This window comes from Lissotriton helveticus, chromosome 11, assembly GCF_964261635.1.
Source record: "Lissotriton helveticus chromosome 11, aLisHel1.1, whole genome shotgun sequence".
In the NCBI taxonomy this organism is placed as follows: Eukaryota; Metazoa; Chordata; class Amphibia; order Caudata; family Salamandridae; genus Lissotriton; species Lissotriton helveticus.
The window spans coordinates 837,759,310-837,777,484 of NC_136072.1; the positions used below are offsets into that span (position 1 = coordinate 837,759,310).

General features: G+C 41.1%; 1 protein-coding gene across 2 annotated transcripts in view; it reads right to left on the reverse strand.

Moving 5' to 3' along the window:
• Positions 1 to 1,753: 1,753 nt before the first annotated feature.
• Positions 1,754 to 18,175, reverse strand: part of SLC7A4 (solute carrier family 7 member 4) — a 277,563-nt gene continuing 261,141 nt past the window's right edge. For both annotated transcript variants that reach the window (XM_078667033.1, XM_078667034.1), the window contains exon 5: positions 1,754 to 6,483. In XM_078667033.1, coding sequence (XP_078523159.1) covers positions 6,284 to 6,483 — 200 coding nt within the window. In that variant the 3' untranslated portion in view covers positions 1,754 to 6,283. The remainder of the gene's footprint in view (positions 6,484 to 18,175) is intronic.

The following is an 18,175-nucleotide window of genomic DNA, read 5'->3' on the forward strand; positions in this document are numbered from 1 at the left end:
TTTCTGATCTCTCGTTCATAGAGACGTTCTAATGCCACCAGCTTCGAGTTAAGATCCGTGATACTCTTGCCTGCTCGCCCCTGTTCCGCTTCTTGAGCGTCGCCAGACTTCTTTTTATTCCTGAACATGCCTTGTTCAGCCGCTCGCCGTTCCGTTTCACAGAACATTGTTAATTCTCCGCTGCCTCCGCAGCACTAAATTCAACGTGCTTATCCCCTTCGCCTTGCAGAAAATGTATTTCAAGTTCAAAGTCTTAAATAAGGTTGTGATTAACGTACCACAAGCCCCTTACCGGTCCAATCTCTCGTTGGGTATTTTACCGCTCCCGGATTCCATACGCAACCGTCCCGGTGTAGGCTCTCGCGTCACACACCACTTCCTCGTTACATCCACGGTGCGGCTGGAAATAAACTTTGTAGCTCCAACAACACCAGCCTGCCGCATTCGCAAGCGGGTGCCTGCATGACGGGGGTGTACCCGTCACATACACTTAGCTCCAATGATCCACCAGGATTCCATCTGTTTAGATACGCGGCACTCTCGGGGATGGGCGATATTACGAAATGGGTAAATGTGAAGGTTAAGCCCAGTAAATTGTCATTTGACAAAGTCTTGATAATTGAAGTGTTGAAATGTAACAACGCATCTCGTTAACATATTTGCACACAGTAAGATGGAGTTGTGTTGTGCAGGGACCATTAGTCCACTTTCTATGTTCTCGATGGTAAATCATGTGATGTATATTTAAACATGAATTAACATGGCGCCGACTGTTGAACAAATTGACAAAGGCTAAACGCCGAAACGCGTCTTTGTTTGATGTGCTAGAGGTTTTTGAATAAAATTTTGGAAAACCCATCCCTGAGAGTGCCGCGTATCTAAACAGGCGGAATCCTGGTGGATCATTGGAGCTGAGTGTATGTGACGGGTACACCCCCGTCATGCGGGCACCCGCTTGCGAGTGCGGCAGGCTGGTGTTGTTGGAGCTACAAAATATATGTATATATATATATATATATACGTACATATATATGTGTGTGGCAATGACTTTCAGACACTGAAAGCCATTCTAACATGTTTTGAACTCTTCACTTACAAGGCTACATTTACATATTATTAGCTAAGGCATGACCTAAACAACACTGTGCCCCCCTGCCCTCCTCCCTCATTCCACTCTATCTCTCATCTGCTAGGAGCGAGCAGCTGACCTCCTCCTGCACTGCCCAAAAAAGACAAAACACTTAAGTTGTTTACAGATGCTTGTGGAAAAAAAGAGCATGTGTTTTAATTCTGCCCTGGAGCATGACTTGACCTTTGTCAACTGGGCAACATTTAAAATGGAGAAAGGAGTCGGGTTGCTGGGACAGTCCTCTGAAAACTGGGAATGTCTGGAAAAATCCAGGACGTCTGGTCGCCCTACACTAACCTAAAATATCACAGTTACTTTGACAACACCTCCTGGAGCAGAGAGTCCCACTGTGTCCTCAGTGTTTGAAGAAAATACATATAGTGCAGACTGACCGAGAGCTACTGTATTGGAGTCAAACCTCGTACCCCCATCACCATACACCTAAACAGGACCAGGTGTTAACCTGCCCTTTTCTGCATAGGGGTGTAATCTCAACACAGCAACCATTCAATTAACTCACTCACTGGCTGAGCAGCAGGGAACATCAAGCCTGTGGGGTGAATGCATAAGCCAGCAAGAAGCCACAACACTCATCCAAAAAACAAATGCAAAACACATCATTGCTTGCTTCTAAACATTTATTCACTGAACAGTTTTTTCTTAAATAGATTATTTTGCTTTCTTAATAAATACAGCATTAAACACAAGACAGAAAAGTCAACCGAACAACATTTACACTTTCCAAACGGCATTACTGAAGATGCCCCTTGTACAGTTATTAAACAAATATTGTACAAAAATAGAACTCATCGCTCTGAGCACTGATTAGTGCCCTACCGTGTGCCACCAAAAGGGGGGACTTTGCCAACCCATACGAGAGGCACAGAGCTACAGTTTTGTGGAATAAACTGACCTGCAGGATTGTCTGAGCGCTACGCCCCTGCACTCAGTGGCACGTGACCTTACACCAGGTTTGGTCCATCAACTTTACCAAGCCACAGATCACAAACACAGGCACTCTTGAAGTAACATGATAATGGGTGCAGTAGTTGTGTTGTTTGCAGGTTAGGTGCCAAGAGCAAGGATGGAGTCAGTCTCTGAATGAAAGGTAAGACCTTGACAATTGTGTTTGTAACAAGAATGTGAGAGGTTGAAGCAACAGTTCGTTTAGTGTCTCTGGACTACATTCTCTCACGATCTGCAATTCTGGACGCTAACACCTTAAGGAAAGCCATGAAGACCTATCTTCTTAATGACACCGTAACCCTTCCTCTTTCCTACTTTGCAGCCATTATTTTTTTTTATGGGAGAAAAACTAGTCCATTGTATGTGATGTCACACTATCACAAGAAAACCATGCTTTGTGACGGGGAACTTCGAAACTTACCTCTCAAAACAACTTCACATAAAAGAAAAATAATATCTTTTTAATGCTGTTTCTCACAATGAGCTTGCCTCTGATTCAAAGTATGTGAGTGGAAAGTTAAAGGCATCAGACAACATAAAACATGAGAATGGAATATATTTTAGATTAGAAAGATTGACAGGATCTTCACTATTCTAATAAAAAAGAGGATAATTTTTTCCATGGTGGTGTAAATAAACACTTGAAAATGCTGTTTGTGTCTACCGCAAAATGTTCTCACCACACCTTTAACAGATGGAGATTTAGGATTAAAATGGCACGGCCCCTATACACACAAAGACCCTGCGCTCCATTAAGTTAGGAATGATATACATCGCTACCCTGCTTCCATCCACCAGACTGTCTTAATGCATGGTGAAAGGCTAAAGAAGAACCCCATAGTAATACTGAACACAAGCTAAGGTAAGACAGATGCTAGAGCCCTTGAAGGCCAAAGAGACTGAAGGTTTATCTCAACAGCACAGCCTATAACTCTTTTCTAAAGCAGAAAGTTTCACAATGTGCCTCCTTGGACTGCTAGTGTTCTGCACCTACGATTTTATTTTTCGTATCCTAGGGGTTTAAATTAATGGAGGATCTAAACGAAGAGCCAAAAATTGATTGGAGGCTGTGATAAAACTTTAGATCATTTTCATATGATTGAAGCTGTACTATCATTTATATACACTTAATAGATTGGAGATATTCTGAAGACAGAATTTAATAAAATTCTGGCAATGCTGGCTCATACCTCAGAAAAAATGAGAGAAGACCCGGCTCAACTCATTTAAAGAATACTTTAACATCCATAGTCTAATCTCCAGATATTCAGTGAACTCTACCTTTTCTGATGGCCATGAACAAGATCAAAAATTAGGTTGACCATGAAACTGATGTAGAAATATCCAGTTTAGAACTTTTTCACAAGTCGGCACATCAATGTTTGCTTTCAACCAATCATCAAATGGTACTTGTTTCAAGTGTCTAAATTGTTCGAAGGGTACAGCTGATACTACCACATATTCGATACATGCTCATCTTTCTGAAACCATGGGAAAAATATTTTTTAAACTATGTATACTTTACAGAGAAAAGACATACACCTACCAGGTTACAAATATCAGTGATCAGTGGCCCGTTGTCTTTATCCATTGTGGGCAAGTAGATGATAGAGTGAGTTGGTGTGCTACTTGTTAAAACAAATTTCACTGTGTTGCGTTTTATGTCCGGAGACCTAAGATTTATGTCCTCCATTTTCTTTTAATAACGGACCCTCAGACAAAGGGACTTCTAGGCAAAAGGTTTGGATGGGAGCGGTGGCATATGTGGAACAAGGTGTAGGGGGTAAGGGTGGCTGTTTGTGCTCTAGTCTCAATGCCAAATTACAGTGTACCAGGTGTAACTATCAATCTGCCACATACACCTCAGCGCCATCGTTTTTTTCTTTCTTCTCCAACACCCACAACACAATGAACAAAGTCATACCACGATGCTTCAGGCATAATTCCCATTCAACTATCCAAAATACTGACAGCTTTGAAATCCCATATCTGTTTGTTCCCAAAGTCTCCAGTACCAACCTCTGCCAAAAATTGACCAAAATCCAAGCCACTTCAGCCATAACTGTAGCTAACAACCACATAACAATGCCAATGAAGCGTCCACCATGCCATTCCTGGTAAGATTCATCAGAAAGCTATTGACAAAGGGTTCAAAACAGCAAGCTGCTAAACAACACCCCCTTAAGACAACCAGTTAAGTTTCAACCCACTGCATGTCACTGAAACAATGTCCTAGATCTATATAAAATTCTGAACTGTCGCTTAGGCTCACTTTGCAGCCATCCTCCAGATCTCAGCATGCTGAGTAGGAAGACAGTTGTTAAACTGGACATAGTTCTTTTCTGCAAGCTAGTACAGGTTTCCTCTCAGGTTCCTTTTGGACACCACCCCCCGCTTACAACACTTCTTCCATAGGTGTATGCATTATACCATGCCTTTTACTACCACTGAGAGCCCCAATCATTCCCTAGTTGGACATGTTCGTCTGTATCGGATGTGTAATTTATTGACTGAGCACTAGTTGCGCATTACAGAATTGCTTCACTGCGGGGCATAAATACTGAAATAATAGTGGTGACCCCAATGACACTGTCCCTTTGCTTTGTCCTGACGCAGATCTTACAATGGCAGTTCCCAGTGCATTCAGGTAGCTTCTTTGGCTCCACACACCTGCTGAGATGGCAGTCTCGGAGTATATTCTTTTCAAAACTGCAAATTACCCATCTAATCTTGGTGCTGGCTCAATACCATTCCAACTGAGATACAAACAGGTAAAATACATAACTAAAAGACAATAAAGGACACTTTCCCTGGACATCACTAAGAAGTACCTATTTTCATACATATGTGAACTTGGGAATATCATCACCACAAAGGCAGAAAGTGTGAAATGTTTACTGGACCTGCATTTCAAGCACACAGTACAGCTCGAGTTGGGCTTTCTGAGGTTCCGTGGCAGAACTTGTAAACATGCCACCTCCGGCCTCTGTAAAGTCATTCAGCTGAAATGTTAAGTTAATGCCTGTCAACTCAAAGCCCACAAAGTAAATAAGACAGTCAAACGGAGGGATACCTCTCATTGCTTATTGTGCAGAAGAGGCACCACCTGAACGTGCAAGATCTACCAGCCAGCTCCATCACAGCAACTGACCTTGACCTTCACAGTGGAAAAAAATACAGTACAGAGAAATTCTGGGATAAAAGTTTGGATTATAGCACAAATCCAAAAATTCCATTAGATAAACTGGCTATAGTTCTAACAATAAGCATGTTTTAAGATGCGTTTTCCATTAAATTGTACTGGACATATTGAAGGGGTTGAACTGATGACTTAGTTCAGCTTAGTTCAGCTTGAAAAGTTACATGCAGTATAAAGCCGTCCATGTGCACTCAGTCCCCCATCTTAAAAAGTGTATAGATTGTGCTTGTAAACAAGTCATATACCCTCTTTTAGAACTTGCAGACGGTTAAACTGTACTGCAAGAAATGTAAACAGTCCACAGTCTGCATAAGACCCTGCAAACACTGTCCACTTCAATTAGAGGGTGAATGGTCTTCACAGAGATGCTGCGTTTCTACTGAGAGCCTCACCCGTTCACTAGGTACCATATCTTTTAAGAGAAAGATTCTGGCGACCACAGTGCAGCTCACCATTTTCCACAGAAATAGGACCATAACTTTAGAGACCAGTTTTTACTGTGAGGTGGGGCGGCAGTGGGGGTCTCAGGAGGGGGTGGTGGGTGCTACTAAATAAGAGATACACACCTTCCTCTGCCAGCACACTCGGTTACAAAAAAGGGGTTTAGTGAGATGGTTAGCCTTATGCCCATTATTTATTTAATTACGACTCCCGTATAGTGTGTCCTTAAAAGGTGATAGAAGTGCTCTGTCTGCTTAAGGTGGTGTGTGCTGGGAAGGTAAGCAAAGACTGCAAAGCATTCACTTTTCAACTAGATGCTGGAGACATCATGGCCAAAATGCTGCCAACACCTGTTCTCCTAAACAGAATTTACATTCCCTCGTAAGCGTCACCCTTTCAGCCACCAGTAACTGGAAATATATACACACGAAGAACTGGTGTCAAAAGTCTGTGGCTTTCGCTCTCTCAGTGAAGCCAGAAGATATGTTTTTGGAATACATAATAATAATCTGAAAGGATTTCCACGAAATTTGCATCTGTCCATTGTATCATCTCTTAGTGGCCAGGTCCTCGTCAATCGTTTCTGCCATCCACAGGCTGTCCTGCACCGGGGGCTGCACCTGCTGCACAGTCTCCTCCATGCTGCTACTGGGGAACACCACATAGCGCGCTGTGACACTATGGGATTTTGCCTCTTGTAGGTTCTCTTTACTGTGCCATATACCATAGCAGAAGTAGACCAGTAGACCTATAAAAGATGCAAAAAAAATTACTTATTTCTCAATTTAATACTTATTTTGTTATCTGTACATATACTATGGTTACTGAAGGTTTCCCACAATTCAATTTCATTATTCTTAAAAATGAAGCCGAAACATATTAGATCAGAATAAAAACACAAGTCCCTCGATGTTCATTAGAATGCAGACACAAATCACAGACCTGTCCCTCATGTGTGCTTGTTCAATGATCTCCACAATTAAGTTGCACCGCGTAAAACAAAGATTTACAGCGGGCTATCAACCATAGCAAATCACCCAATTAAACCTCATGGGCAACTACTGCAATATTCTCCTTCTCCATGTGCAGCAAATGAGTTGAGCATGGACACTGCTTCCTGCCTCAATCAGTCAGACAACACTATAGAGGTGTAGATCTTGAAGGGCTTGAGACAAAAAAAGAGGGATAGGCGGAATGGCCTTCCTCATCAGACACAAAAACAAACCACTTTTAACAGGTATTTCCACTGTCTAACTACAGCTTGGAATGGATGTAGGCCGATGATATTTCTGAAGTCCAGTGGATAGGATCTTGCAGCAGTCGCCAAGTGGATGACTGCCAACTGTCTCCAACTTAATGCTAACAAGTCGGAGGTGTGGTTGGTGGGAACGGACCATGGTCTATGGAATGAGCTCTGGTGGCCCAAGAAACTAGGCATTGCTCCCTCCCCCAAGCAGGCAGTGAAGATCTTAGGGGCTTGGATGGATGCATCCCTCAACTTCCCTACTCAAACTAAAAAGGTAGCAGGAACCTACTTTGGGCTGTTGTAAGGACTCAAACCCATCCTGGGATAACGCCAGCTCACTGTATGTGGGAGCGAACAAGACAGAAATACATAAGCCACAGAGAGTTCAGAATGCGGCCACAAGACCTCTTCTCAGTCTGTGCAGCGCCTGCTCAGTGACAAACGCCATTCGTCGTCTCACTCCACTGGCTGCCTGTAGCTAGGCGGAGTGAGTTCAATGCTCTCTACATTGCTTTTAAAGTGCTGAAATTTGCCTCTCCTAATATCCTGACCGACCTGCTTCTACCCTATGTTCCCTCCCGCCAGCTCAGTTCCATGGGACAACACCTGTTGGTGGTTCCCCGGGTTAGGAGGGTTTGTGCTGGAGGTCGTTGTTTTCGAAACAGAGCGGCCGTCCTTTGGGACTCGCTGCCTGCCCACCTTCGTGGGCTTAATAGTTACCTAGAATTCAGGAAAGCCATAAAAACCTTTATCTTTCCTACTCCGTAGCCCTCCCTGGGGCCCTCCCTGATCTTGTTCTCCTCATTGCTGTCAGCGCCGGGACGCCTATTTTCTTGGGCAGCTGTCACGCTTTATAAAATCCACTAACATAACATAGGATGCACAGATGTTTATTGGTCTGACGAGCCTTAAGTTGCACGTCAGTTTGGACCATACCACTCTTTCCAACAGGCACATACATGGTCCACATCCACGTAAATGGGTACGTTTCATAAGATTGTGGGTATGCTTCATAAGATTGTGGGTACAATTCATACAATTGTGGTTTTTCAATCTCTTGAATAACCAACGAATTACAACCAACCTTTCTTTAAAAGCAGGATTCCTACAAACGGTCTCAACCGGGACGATGCAGGCATATCTGGCACGCTGGATGACGTGATTTTGGTACTCCCTCCTTGGTAAGGGTGCCACATTTGCTACTTTGGGGCCAGTCTATCACTCCCTACTTGAATCGTTCAATGCAAGGGCCTTCCTGCAGAACTGGCCTACTCTAACATTTGAACCATTCACTGATGAGAGTGCAACCATGGCGGGCGTGTTTAGGTTGAGGCTCTGCCTGCGGGCACGAACTACGCCTGTTACCCCGTGCCTAACAGCGTAACAAAACAACTCAGCAGTGGTCAGAACAGAGCAAGGAGATCCTTGCTGGGCTCTGAATCAATCAAACATCGGGAGAAGCCGCGAAAAGTGACCCAGAGCCGCGACGGCCCAGTAACCAACATGGCGGCCACTGGACCCTGGGTCTGAAAGTCACCCGGCAAATCCATTAATCGAATCTCTGGTCATGCGACGGACACCCCCTCATGGGTAGATTGGTCCGCGGCTGAGGGAAGACCGATGAGGAGTGAGCATAGGAGATTAGCCCCACATAAATCGCCGTTGAAGCCCGTAGACAGCATGGACCCTCCCCCCCTTGTGGGAGACTAACGAACACTGGGACACGTCCCGCTGCGGCGGGCGTGCAGCTGCTCCACTACGCTTGCAGTCCTCACTGGAGCGACGGTGCATGGCGGGGGGCCCGGCTAGTCAGCGCCGAGGACAGTGGTGTTCACACGGCAGTCAGGTGTGCCTGGTGTTAAGATGGCAGCCTCAATGCAGCAATTTGGATCCCGTAGCAGCTGACAGAACCTATGACCGCCCCGTGCAAGTCGAGGAGCACCTCGGTGGCAGCTCCACTGCCACAGCAGACATAAGCAGCAACTTTGACAGCAGTATAGAACCGCATGCAAGGTGAGATCCTCGGTCGCTTCGACTCACATCCTTATACATTACCCCCTTACCTTTCTACACGCCATTAACCCAAGAATGTAACTTGTAACTGTTGTACCTTCTGTAACAATGTGTAATTGTTACCTATGTAACTCTCCTCATGTAAAGTGCTCTGATACCTCCGGGTCTAGCCAGCGCTATATAAAACTCAAGTAAATAAAACCTACGGATGAACTCCTTACTTCCCTTCTATATCTTGTTGCAACAGCATACTATGGTAACCATGCACCATCTACTCGAATGACAGAACATTTTTGCTTTCAAGAGGATGTAAGAGCAGAAATCACATATCACTTTAGTTTGGCAACTGCAACAATTCTGTGCACAGCAGGTTTGTACCCCCTCCCCCCCAAGTTAAAAAAAGGTTCCAATTTATCATAAAGAGAATTTTTTAGTTCAAGATCTGCCCAAAACGAGAACACTTTCTCTTTTCAGCTGTTCCTTTCCTCATATGATCAATAATTTAGTTTTTGGTTACATAATAACAGTTCTTTTAAATCTGCAGTCTTGCGAATGAATCAGCACACAAAACACTGCGTACTCAGTCCTCATGAGCAGAACAAGATCGTCGCCAAGCAACAATCATGGTACTAGTGTTGGCTGCACCATCAGGACAAATAAATAACATGTATTGTAAGAGCAGCAATGAATCAGCTGTAAAATTCTAAAAGGCTGAATCATATCTGACTCACGCATAGCTAAAATCTTACAGGAACATGAATATTACAAACAAAGTAGGATCTCCACAGATCTCAAAAAAGGCACGGGTATCTTTGGACTACCAATTAACAGAAAAGGTAACATAACATTGCCAAATGCCAAACATGGGACATTAACCTTCATTAACACTTTAATGAGAACGTCATTTGGTAATACTGCTCAGGCCGCCACGTGTTCCTGGAACCTGACTTAATGGGAACATATAGCTCCCTTATTCTATCCACCCAACATAGTTGGCAGCAAAAGTTGCTTTACCATCAGGATAAACATGGAGAGTAGCTTTGAGATGGGTCCATAACTCCCAAGAACTGACTCCTTTACCTACCTGTGGGTACAGCAATTTCAGCAGCATGCTAGGAAACTACTAAACTTGGTTTCCCATCTAGCAAATTCTATTCCTGGCGTGTTTGTATCTTCCTCATGCTGTTAACACAATTAATTGCACCAAGCTTCTGTACACTTGGCAAGACAAATGCTATATCATAGTTGTATTCGGGCAACAGAGCTAGGGCCTATTGCTGAAGTCTCTCGGATTGGCCAGTTTTCAAGGGCTGGATCAGGGCTGTCTCTTTGAGCCCTTTCATTTGCCCTTCTCATCAAGGGGGTGATGTGTCTAATTTTGGAGACAATCTTTGACAAGCTCTCTGCAGGTCGATAGCCCTGCTGGTTTTTGTCAAATAACTCTTCCTGCCGGATATATAAAAAGCAGTCTGTGTTTCAGAGTCTCTGCCTCGTTGGTAGGAATATGAGCATGAGATCACTAAAACTGAGTTTCATATCGTTATTAGGCAGAGAAAAAAATCATTAGGGTTAATATTACAATGCTAACAGCATTTTACATGGAAATCCATCTCTGCCAGGTGCATAAGAAGGGAACATGGAGTTTAATCACCTAAAAGGTCGCCCTATTCCGAACACTACATCACTAAGGGGCTTATTTATAAACCTCTTGCGCCACTTTTGCGTCATTTTTCCCATGTTAAAAATGACGCAAAAGTGGTGCAAGGGGCTTGTAAATAAGCCCCTAAATATCTAGCCATTCAAACAACAATAACTATATAAAAATGTACAGCTACATTTTTATCGCAAGACCCTGGATCAGCATCTACATGTCCCTTTGTCTTCCTCGATCCCTCTACCCTCAGAAACTTGCTTGAATGACAGGCACATCATGGGCACGCTTATGTTTTGAGGTAATATCGTATTAAAAAGACGCACAGTCATTTACACAGGGAAATATCCTGGAAACCTTTACAGTATGCTTTTTTTATCAACTTGTTTTTATAGCAGCTTGTTCTGCTCCTCTGTCATCCTCATCCACAACCACATTCCGACCATTCACATCACAGCGTCTCTTCTTAGGCCCTAGAACTCAGACTTGCTTCCTGGAAGGTCGCCTTGGTGGTTTAGTTCCCTAGCCTCAAGTCAGCTCACTCTACAGAGCTCAGCTTGGCTCTACCAATTTTCCTTGATTTTACAAAACCCCAGCACAACTTCCCCAGGTTTCATTTTTACTCTGACCTATTTTTCACAATAAAACTCTTGCACATCAAGATTGTGTATTATATCATTCTGCAAAGGGCATTCGCCCTGGACAGATTCCAGCCTATGGATCAACGTATGTCATGATAGAACCTTCACATCCCTCCTGCCCATCCAGCATACAAGGTACTGCTAAAACTAAAACTAAAACGCTTCTGTCTCAGTATGCGTAACTGGTGTTCCGCAACAATTTCATAACATCCAGTGGATGTCTGACCAACAGCGAAATTCACTGCCAATAACTGAATGCATGCTTTCAAAACCTGGATGTAAAATAAAATAAAAAACAATGGGGTACAGGAACGTTTGAAGGCATTTTATACCATGGTGGACTAGGAATATGTTCATTTCCACCAACACCATATGCACCTCGCTGGCACTCATTATTTATTCCAGTAACTTGACCTCAGATGGAAAGCAACCAAGAACTTCGTCACAGCACCTGTGATCACTTGGCCAATAAACATGACCTCAGGAAATCTTAATTAATAATCTGTCTGTACTATTCCAAATGCAGGCACAGTACGTGGTAGCCATGTGTTTGAGATAGGCCAATAACCATGGATATAAGGAGAAAAAATAAAAAGGACTTAATGGAGGGACTCCATACAATAACATTTACAAGGACAAAGGGGATTTCTATGGTGAACTTTTTGAAAACGCTCTTTGAACACGGTCACAGGCACAAGCGAATTCAATTTACAGAGTCTGCATGTGACTCACCAATTGAAAACAAGTGGAAGCACGGGGACCAATGTATATGGTTTATCTCAATATCGCTTGGGATGGAATTATCACCAAATTAAAAGTCTCTATATTTGAGGATTGAGCCTTGAGAAAGTCGAGGGAACATTTTCCCACATTGCGATGAAACACGCGTTGGCTGGATAAGAATCCAATACAACGCTCAGAAGGAAAAAGAATAAAGAAAAGAGGAACGCAACAAAATAGATTCATTGTCAACTGTGTACCGATATACTAAAAAAAATTATTTTGGGCGAGTGCGGAGGACCCACCGAGAAGCAAAAACTAGGATAAACTAAATTACAGAAGAGGAAGTCACCCATAAACAGTAAACAACACAACTAGAGGACGAACTCAGTTTTACCATTCAATCAACAATCACATCTAATAGTAAAAATCATTAATAACCACTGGAACATAAGATCTAATGAAGAGATTGTTCAAAAAGGAGGTCAACAAATCCATAGAGATTTACAAACGTACAAATAACCTACTGGTGTAAGCACAACACAGTTTCACTAAAAATATTAGGGCTAGCTAAGAGAAATTGATTTAATGCTTGCTTAGTTTCTTATGGAAAGCAGTGGTGCTAAAAAATGTCAAATATTTTACACTCACAACAGGCAAAGCGATAAGGATAAAGAAACATGCAACCTGTGATGGAGCGAGATAGAAAACAAAATTTTGTTTAAACTCGCAAAGTCACATTTCCATAACATGAATAAAATTATTAATGATTTGTGATATGTCGTGCTAATACAACCTAGATTAAAATTTACACGTGGGGGGACTAACATGTGTGCTCATAAACGTGCATAAATGTTGCATCTTTTTGTTCGTGCAAAATAATAAAATAATTTATTGTTTTCGTTTTTGTCATTACTAACTGCTGCAAACTTAAATAAGCATGTGCTTGTTTTGCTTTTCCTAGTCTGTATGATGTCATTTCTACTATTCTAGGTGCATATGGGTCTCATTGAAAAACGGAGACTGGTAAATATAAATGCTGCTTTATTTGTTTGCAATGGATAGGTAACATTTTGATTAATAGGGTGGGTTAATTAATTAGTAAACCATGGGGTGGATACAGATTATACTTTATTTCTTACATTAATACTTTTCTTGTGTTTGTTTTATACTAGAAATCATAAGTTGCCTGCTTTTGAGGCCTAGCTATTTGAGCCACAGAAACAAAGCTGATATATAATTCTGCAGAAAGTCACGAGACGCCCATTCTGAATTAAAACGTTTATTGAAGCTGCATTCACAAAGCAAAAACTGATGAGCTGACATCATTCTGTCGGACATGGCCAAGGTCGAAAGTGAACTTTTTGTCAGTCCTTAACTTGGCATCCGCGGAAATTGCACTAAAAGACTATGGAAGCTGCGAGGATGACTTAATACAAAGTTGCAATCGCAGGAAGCCTCTGGCTTCACGTGGAAGAGACAATGGTCTTTGTAAGACATGATTTTGTGGAACTTTTTAAGAATCGGGTGACATGTCACTTGTCACTCTCAACCAATGGGACGTCGTAGATTTCTGAAAACTTTCCTTTGCTAGTTTAGTTAGCGTAGAAAGGTATAAAAAGTCATGCCCTTAGGGTTGGGCTGGCTGCTGCTTTCTGACTTTCCGATGAGGGTGATGTGCTGCTGGACTATGCGTGGAGCACGTAAGAATCCACAAAGATCTTTACTTTGATTTCTGTCTATTTAGCTCAGTTAGGGAAATAGGTTTTAGAAATGCTAAACTTTATATAATTTCTTTAAATTTGATTCAATCGCTTAAATTGTGAATTTCTATATTTCTCACTATCATGCTTGCTTTATTGCAAATAAATTTCATTTATAAAACTTACAACTTATATACTATAATTTAGAAAATAAAATCTTACTTTTGACAAACAAGCTGGTCTTGATTATTTAGAAGTATAGGTTACCATTAGCTAGATCACGTCACCTATGGTGGTCGTTTAAATGGTTGAGTTTTATTCTAATGACAATATTCTTTCTGCAAATATATAAATATGTATATAGTGTGTAGATGATGTATATAGATTTATTCTGACCACCTGATTCAGTAGGCCCTAAATATATCAGGTTCATAAATGGGTCCATATTTAGTATAGAATTTTGTTTATAGGTTATGAAGTTGGGTAGCGTAGTTTATGATATATTTTCTATAGCCCGCTGGATCAATTATCTGGTAGCAGAAATTGATGGTTGCTAAGAGGTAACCAAGGTAATATGTTGGTTGCTAAGGGTTGCGTCATGGTATGGAAATAGGATCGATGTTTTAACACTTGTTAAGTTCGTTTTTCGTGCCTATCTGTAAGCTATACCGGTATAGATTGTGTGGCAAGAAATTAGTCACGCAAGCCATCTGTTCCGTTTGTAGTGATATCGCCGAGTATCACAAGAGGTATCGCCGTGTACCATAGTGTTGTCGCCGAGCAGCACAGTTTTAGGGCTAGGTCTGAATCTTGTATAGTGAGGATTTTCTAAGAAATCAAAGCAGCATGAGAATAGGGACAAAGCGCCTTCCATAAAACTCACTGTGATGAGAGTATTAGTTATATCCGAGCTTGAGTGAAGGGTAAAATTTAACGTCGGTGCATGATTATCTATAAACAGGTTAGAGTCCTGTACGGGTACATGTTTCATATCTATAAACAGGTGAGAGCCCTGTACGGATAACGTCGTTATTTTGCTAACGGTGCATGAATTCTATAAACAGGTGAGAGTCCTGTACGGATTTCATGTGTGTTTGAATTTAGGGAATTTTCAGTGTAAAAGTGCGAGTTTGAATTGTATTTTATGTTCAAGTGGAACTCTTAGAACTTTCACTTCGCGGTGGGTTCAGAGCAAAGCGAGTTCATAATTATACGTGTTAGAAGGGTGGGGTAAGGTTACTCTACTGACAATTGAATATTATCCTTAGTGTGAATAGCGCCGTCTATTCCGAAGTGTGGATACTTGAATGTGTGTAAAACTATCCTAATTAGTGAAACGAACAGATGTTGTCTTTATAGTCATTGTTAAGAATTAATTTACACTGAAAAGTGTTCTTAAAATGGCGCTGTGAAAGGATTTTGTGAAGGAGGGGTAAGCGCCAGGAGTGAGAAGCGAGAAACCGCAGCTGCTGTGTACGTCACAGAGCCGCGCTGGGATTGGGTGACCTACGTCACAATCTGTATTCTGATTGGCTCCTGAGTCTCTGACGGACTGTGAGCTGATTGGTCTTTCGGAAAATCTCCAAATTTATTGGTCGAGCTGAAAAGTGACGCAGCTCAACTACCATTGGCCTGTTAGTGTTTCGCGCACGGATTGGTTGTTTTGCGGAACATCCCGGAAATATTTTACGAACGATTTTGTGAATTAAATTTAACTCTTAAAAATGAGTTATCATTTTAAATATGCTGAGAAAAAGACAACATTATTTCAGAAATTTAAGAATTTATTTTCACCTGATAAGAAAATCGAAACGCGAGGTGGTAAACTACTTCATAAGTATAAAACACCTGCAGCGTACATGGAAGGTGAATACGGATATCATACTGTCTTATGGTTCGACAGTTGGAAACGTTATACTAAAAACGATGGTGTTTTGGCTTGGCCTGATGATGGTTCATTTAATGTAAGAGTTTTAAGAAACTTACGAGAAAAAATGAATGCTCTTGTTCCAAAACCGAGACCAACTCAATTTGAAGCTTTAGTTGAGTGGGAAGATGAGATGTATCAGTTACAAAGAGAAGCTAGTGGAATTAAAAGACCTTCTAAAAATCCATCATGGAAAAGAGAAACTCATGAAGATAGATTGCGAATGTGGAGACAGGGTAACATGAGTGAAGGATTGTATTTAATTCATGAAATGGTAATGGGTTCTCCTACAGGGAAATCTATGGAAAGTGAATCTGAGGATGCAGTTATGGAAGAAATATATACAACTGCTAGAAAGAAACAGCCTAATCAGCCTTTGAGACCTCCTAGATCATGGTCTACTCCGGTGGTTTCTACTGAAACTTCACCGAGTGCACCTCCAATTAGCGAAGCTCCTAAACTTTACCCAAATAATAGTGAAATCACTGAAACTCCTAGAAGATCAGAATTTGAGAATGCTCGAAATGAAGGTAGACATTTTTCAATGACTCCAAGAGCAAGGGAACCTCCAAAAGATTATGCAAGAGAAACAAGAAATGTTGATGATGTCGATTATAATGAATATTTAAGGTCTAAAGAAGAATTAATTAAAAGAATGACAAAAGGCATGGAAGCTGTCACAATTCCAGTAACAATAGGTCCTGTTCAGCCTGTATTTGATCAAAGAGATACAAACAAAACCGGATTAACTATTCCTTTAAATACAGAAATTCAAAAGTCTGCTGAAAATTTTAATTCAGACTTGACTGAATTAAACACTTCTAGATCGAGAATGCCTGATTTAACATTTAATGAGGATTTATCTCCAAAAACACCTATGGGTGCTATGTCAGATGTAGGAAGTCCTGAAGTCAGGGTAACCACACCAAAACTTGATGTGGCCAAATTAAAAGCTAATATTGAAGAATTAATAATTGGAACAATTGGCCCAGATAGTTTAAATTACTATCGGGATGATGAACTACTATTCATTTGCAAAAGTATTCAGTGGAAAACGAAAAATAAATATGATCAATTAGAGGATCTAGCTGCAGAACTTGAAATCGATGTAAGTAAACAAAAGAATTTTGCAAAGCATTACAGATTAGATTTTTCAGAAAGTGACATTGAGAGTTTGAACTCAATGGGAAGAATAGTTCACATTAAAGATTTGATCGTCTATATCAAAAAGCTAGGAGAACTGAACAAATGGAGAGTGAAATGGACCAAAAGAAAGGAAGATGAAAGATTGGAAAAATTGTCAAAACAATTTCCAATGAGAGAAGTTGCAGGTGGAGGATATGTTCATGTCCCATGGTCAAGACAGGACATTCTGTTATTCACAAATGACTTTCCAAAATTAAGAGAGAAACCTGTTGAGTGGTACAGGCAAGTCGATAGATTTATCAAAGTGTCAAAAGTTCTGTGGATTGATTTAGATGGATTTTTTGACATTGTAGTCCCATCTGATCTTTGGACAGAATGTAAAATATCTATTAGTTGGCCAAAAGCAGAACCTGAACGAATCAAAGAAACAGGTGCCCCAAATCCACTTGTAATGGATTTTTACGAGAAAGTAATTGTTTGGATGAAAAACAAAATTCCACCCAAAGAAGTTGATTGGGTTAAAATAGAAAGAACAGAACAGGAAGCAAAAGAATCAGTTCATTCTTTTTATGAAAGACTATTGTTAATCTTTAAACAATACAGTGGTTATGAAAAATTAGATGAAAAAGACATGAGTCATTTTATCTATAGATTTGTTTATGGACTAAAACCTGAAATTGGAGAAATGATCAGAACTAGTATTGTCGGATGGCAAGCACTATCTGTAGATGATATTCTAAGAAAAGCAAAATATTGTAGCGATGAATTAGAAGTAAAACAGAAAAAGCTGAAGGAGAAAGCCATGTGGGCTCAGGTAAAGGTAGCTGAACATCAGATTGCCAGCATGGGAAACAAGAACACTAATTTTGTTCAAACTGGAAATACAAACCAGATACAAGGAAAGTTTAAAGGTAATAATTTCCCAAAGAAATTTAGCCCAAAGATAGAAGAGCTGAAACAAAGATTACCTTGTTTTAATTGTGGCGAAATTGGACATTGGAGGGACGAGTGTCCTCATCCTCCTAGAAACTCAAAGAATCCCTTATTGAATCCACAGATGCAGAATGGTGTTAACCTGCAGCAACAGCTACAGATGCAACAGGGGTTAAATGAATTTAATATTCAGCGACAGTTACAACAACAGCAACAACAACAGGTGAATAATCGTCAAGACCAATTGCCACAACCACCTTTTCCGAATTGTGGGGGAGTTCAAAAATATAATCCAAACGTGGGATTTCAGGGATGTGAACAGGTAATAAAACCACAAAAACAGCAAAAGCAGCAAAAGGTTCAAATGCAAAATGCTTCACAACAATTTTTATTAACAGAAAGTCAAGACAGTGATTCTGATGATTATTGCTGACGGTGCCCGAGAGAGGAGGAAGAGTGT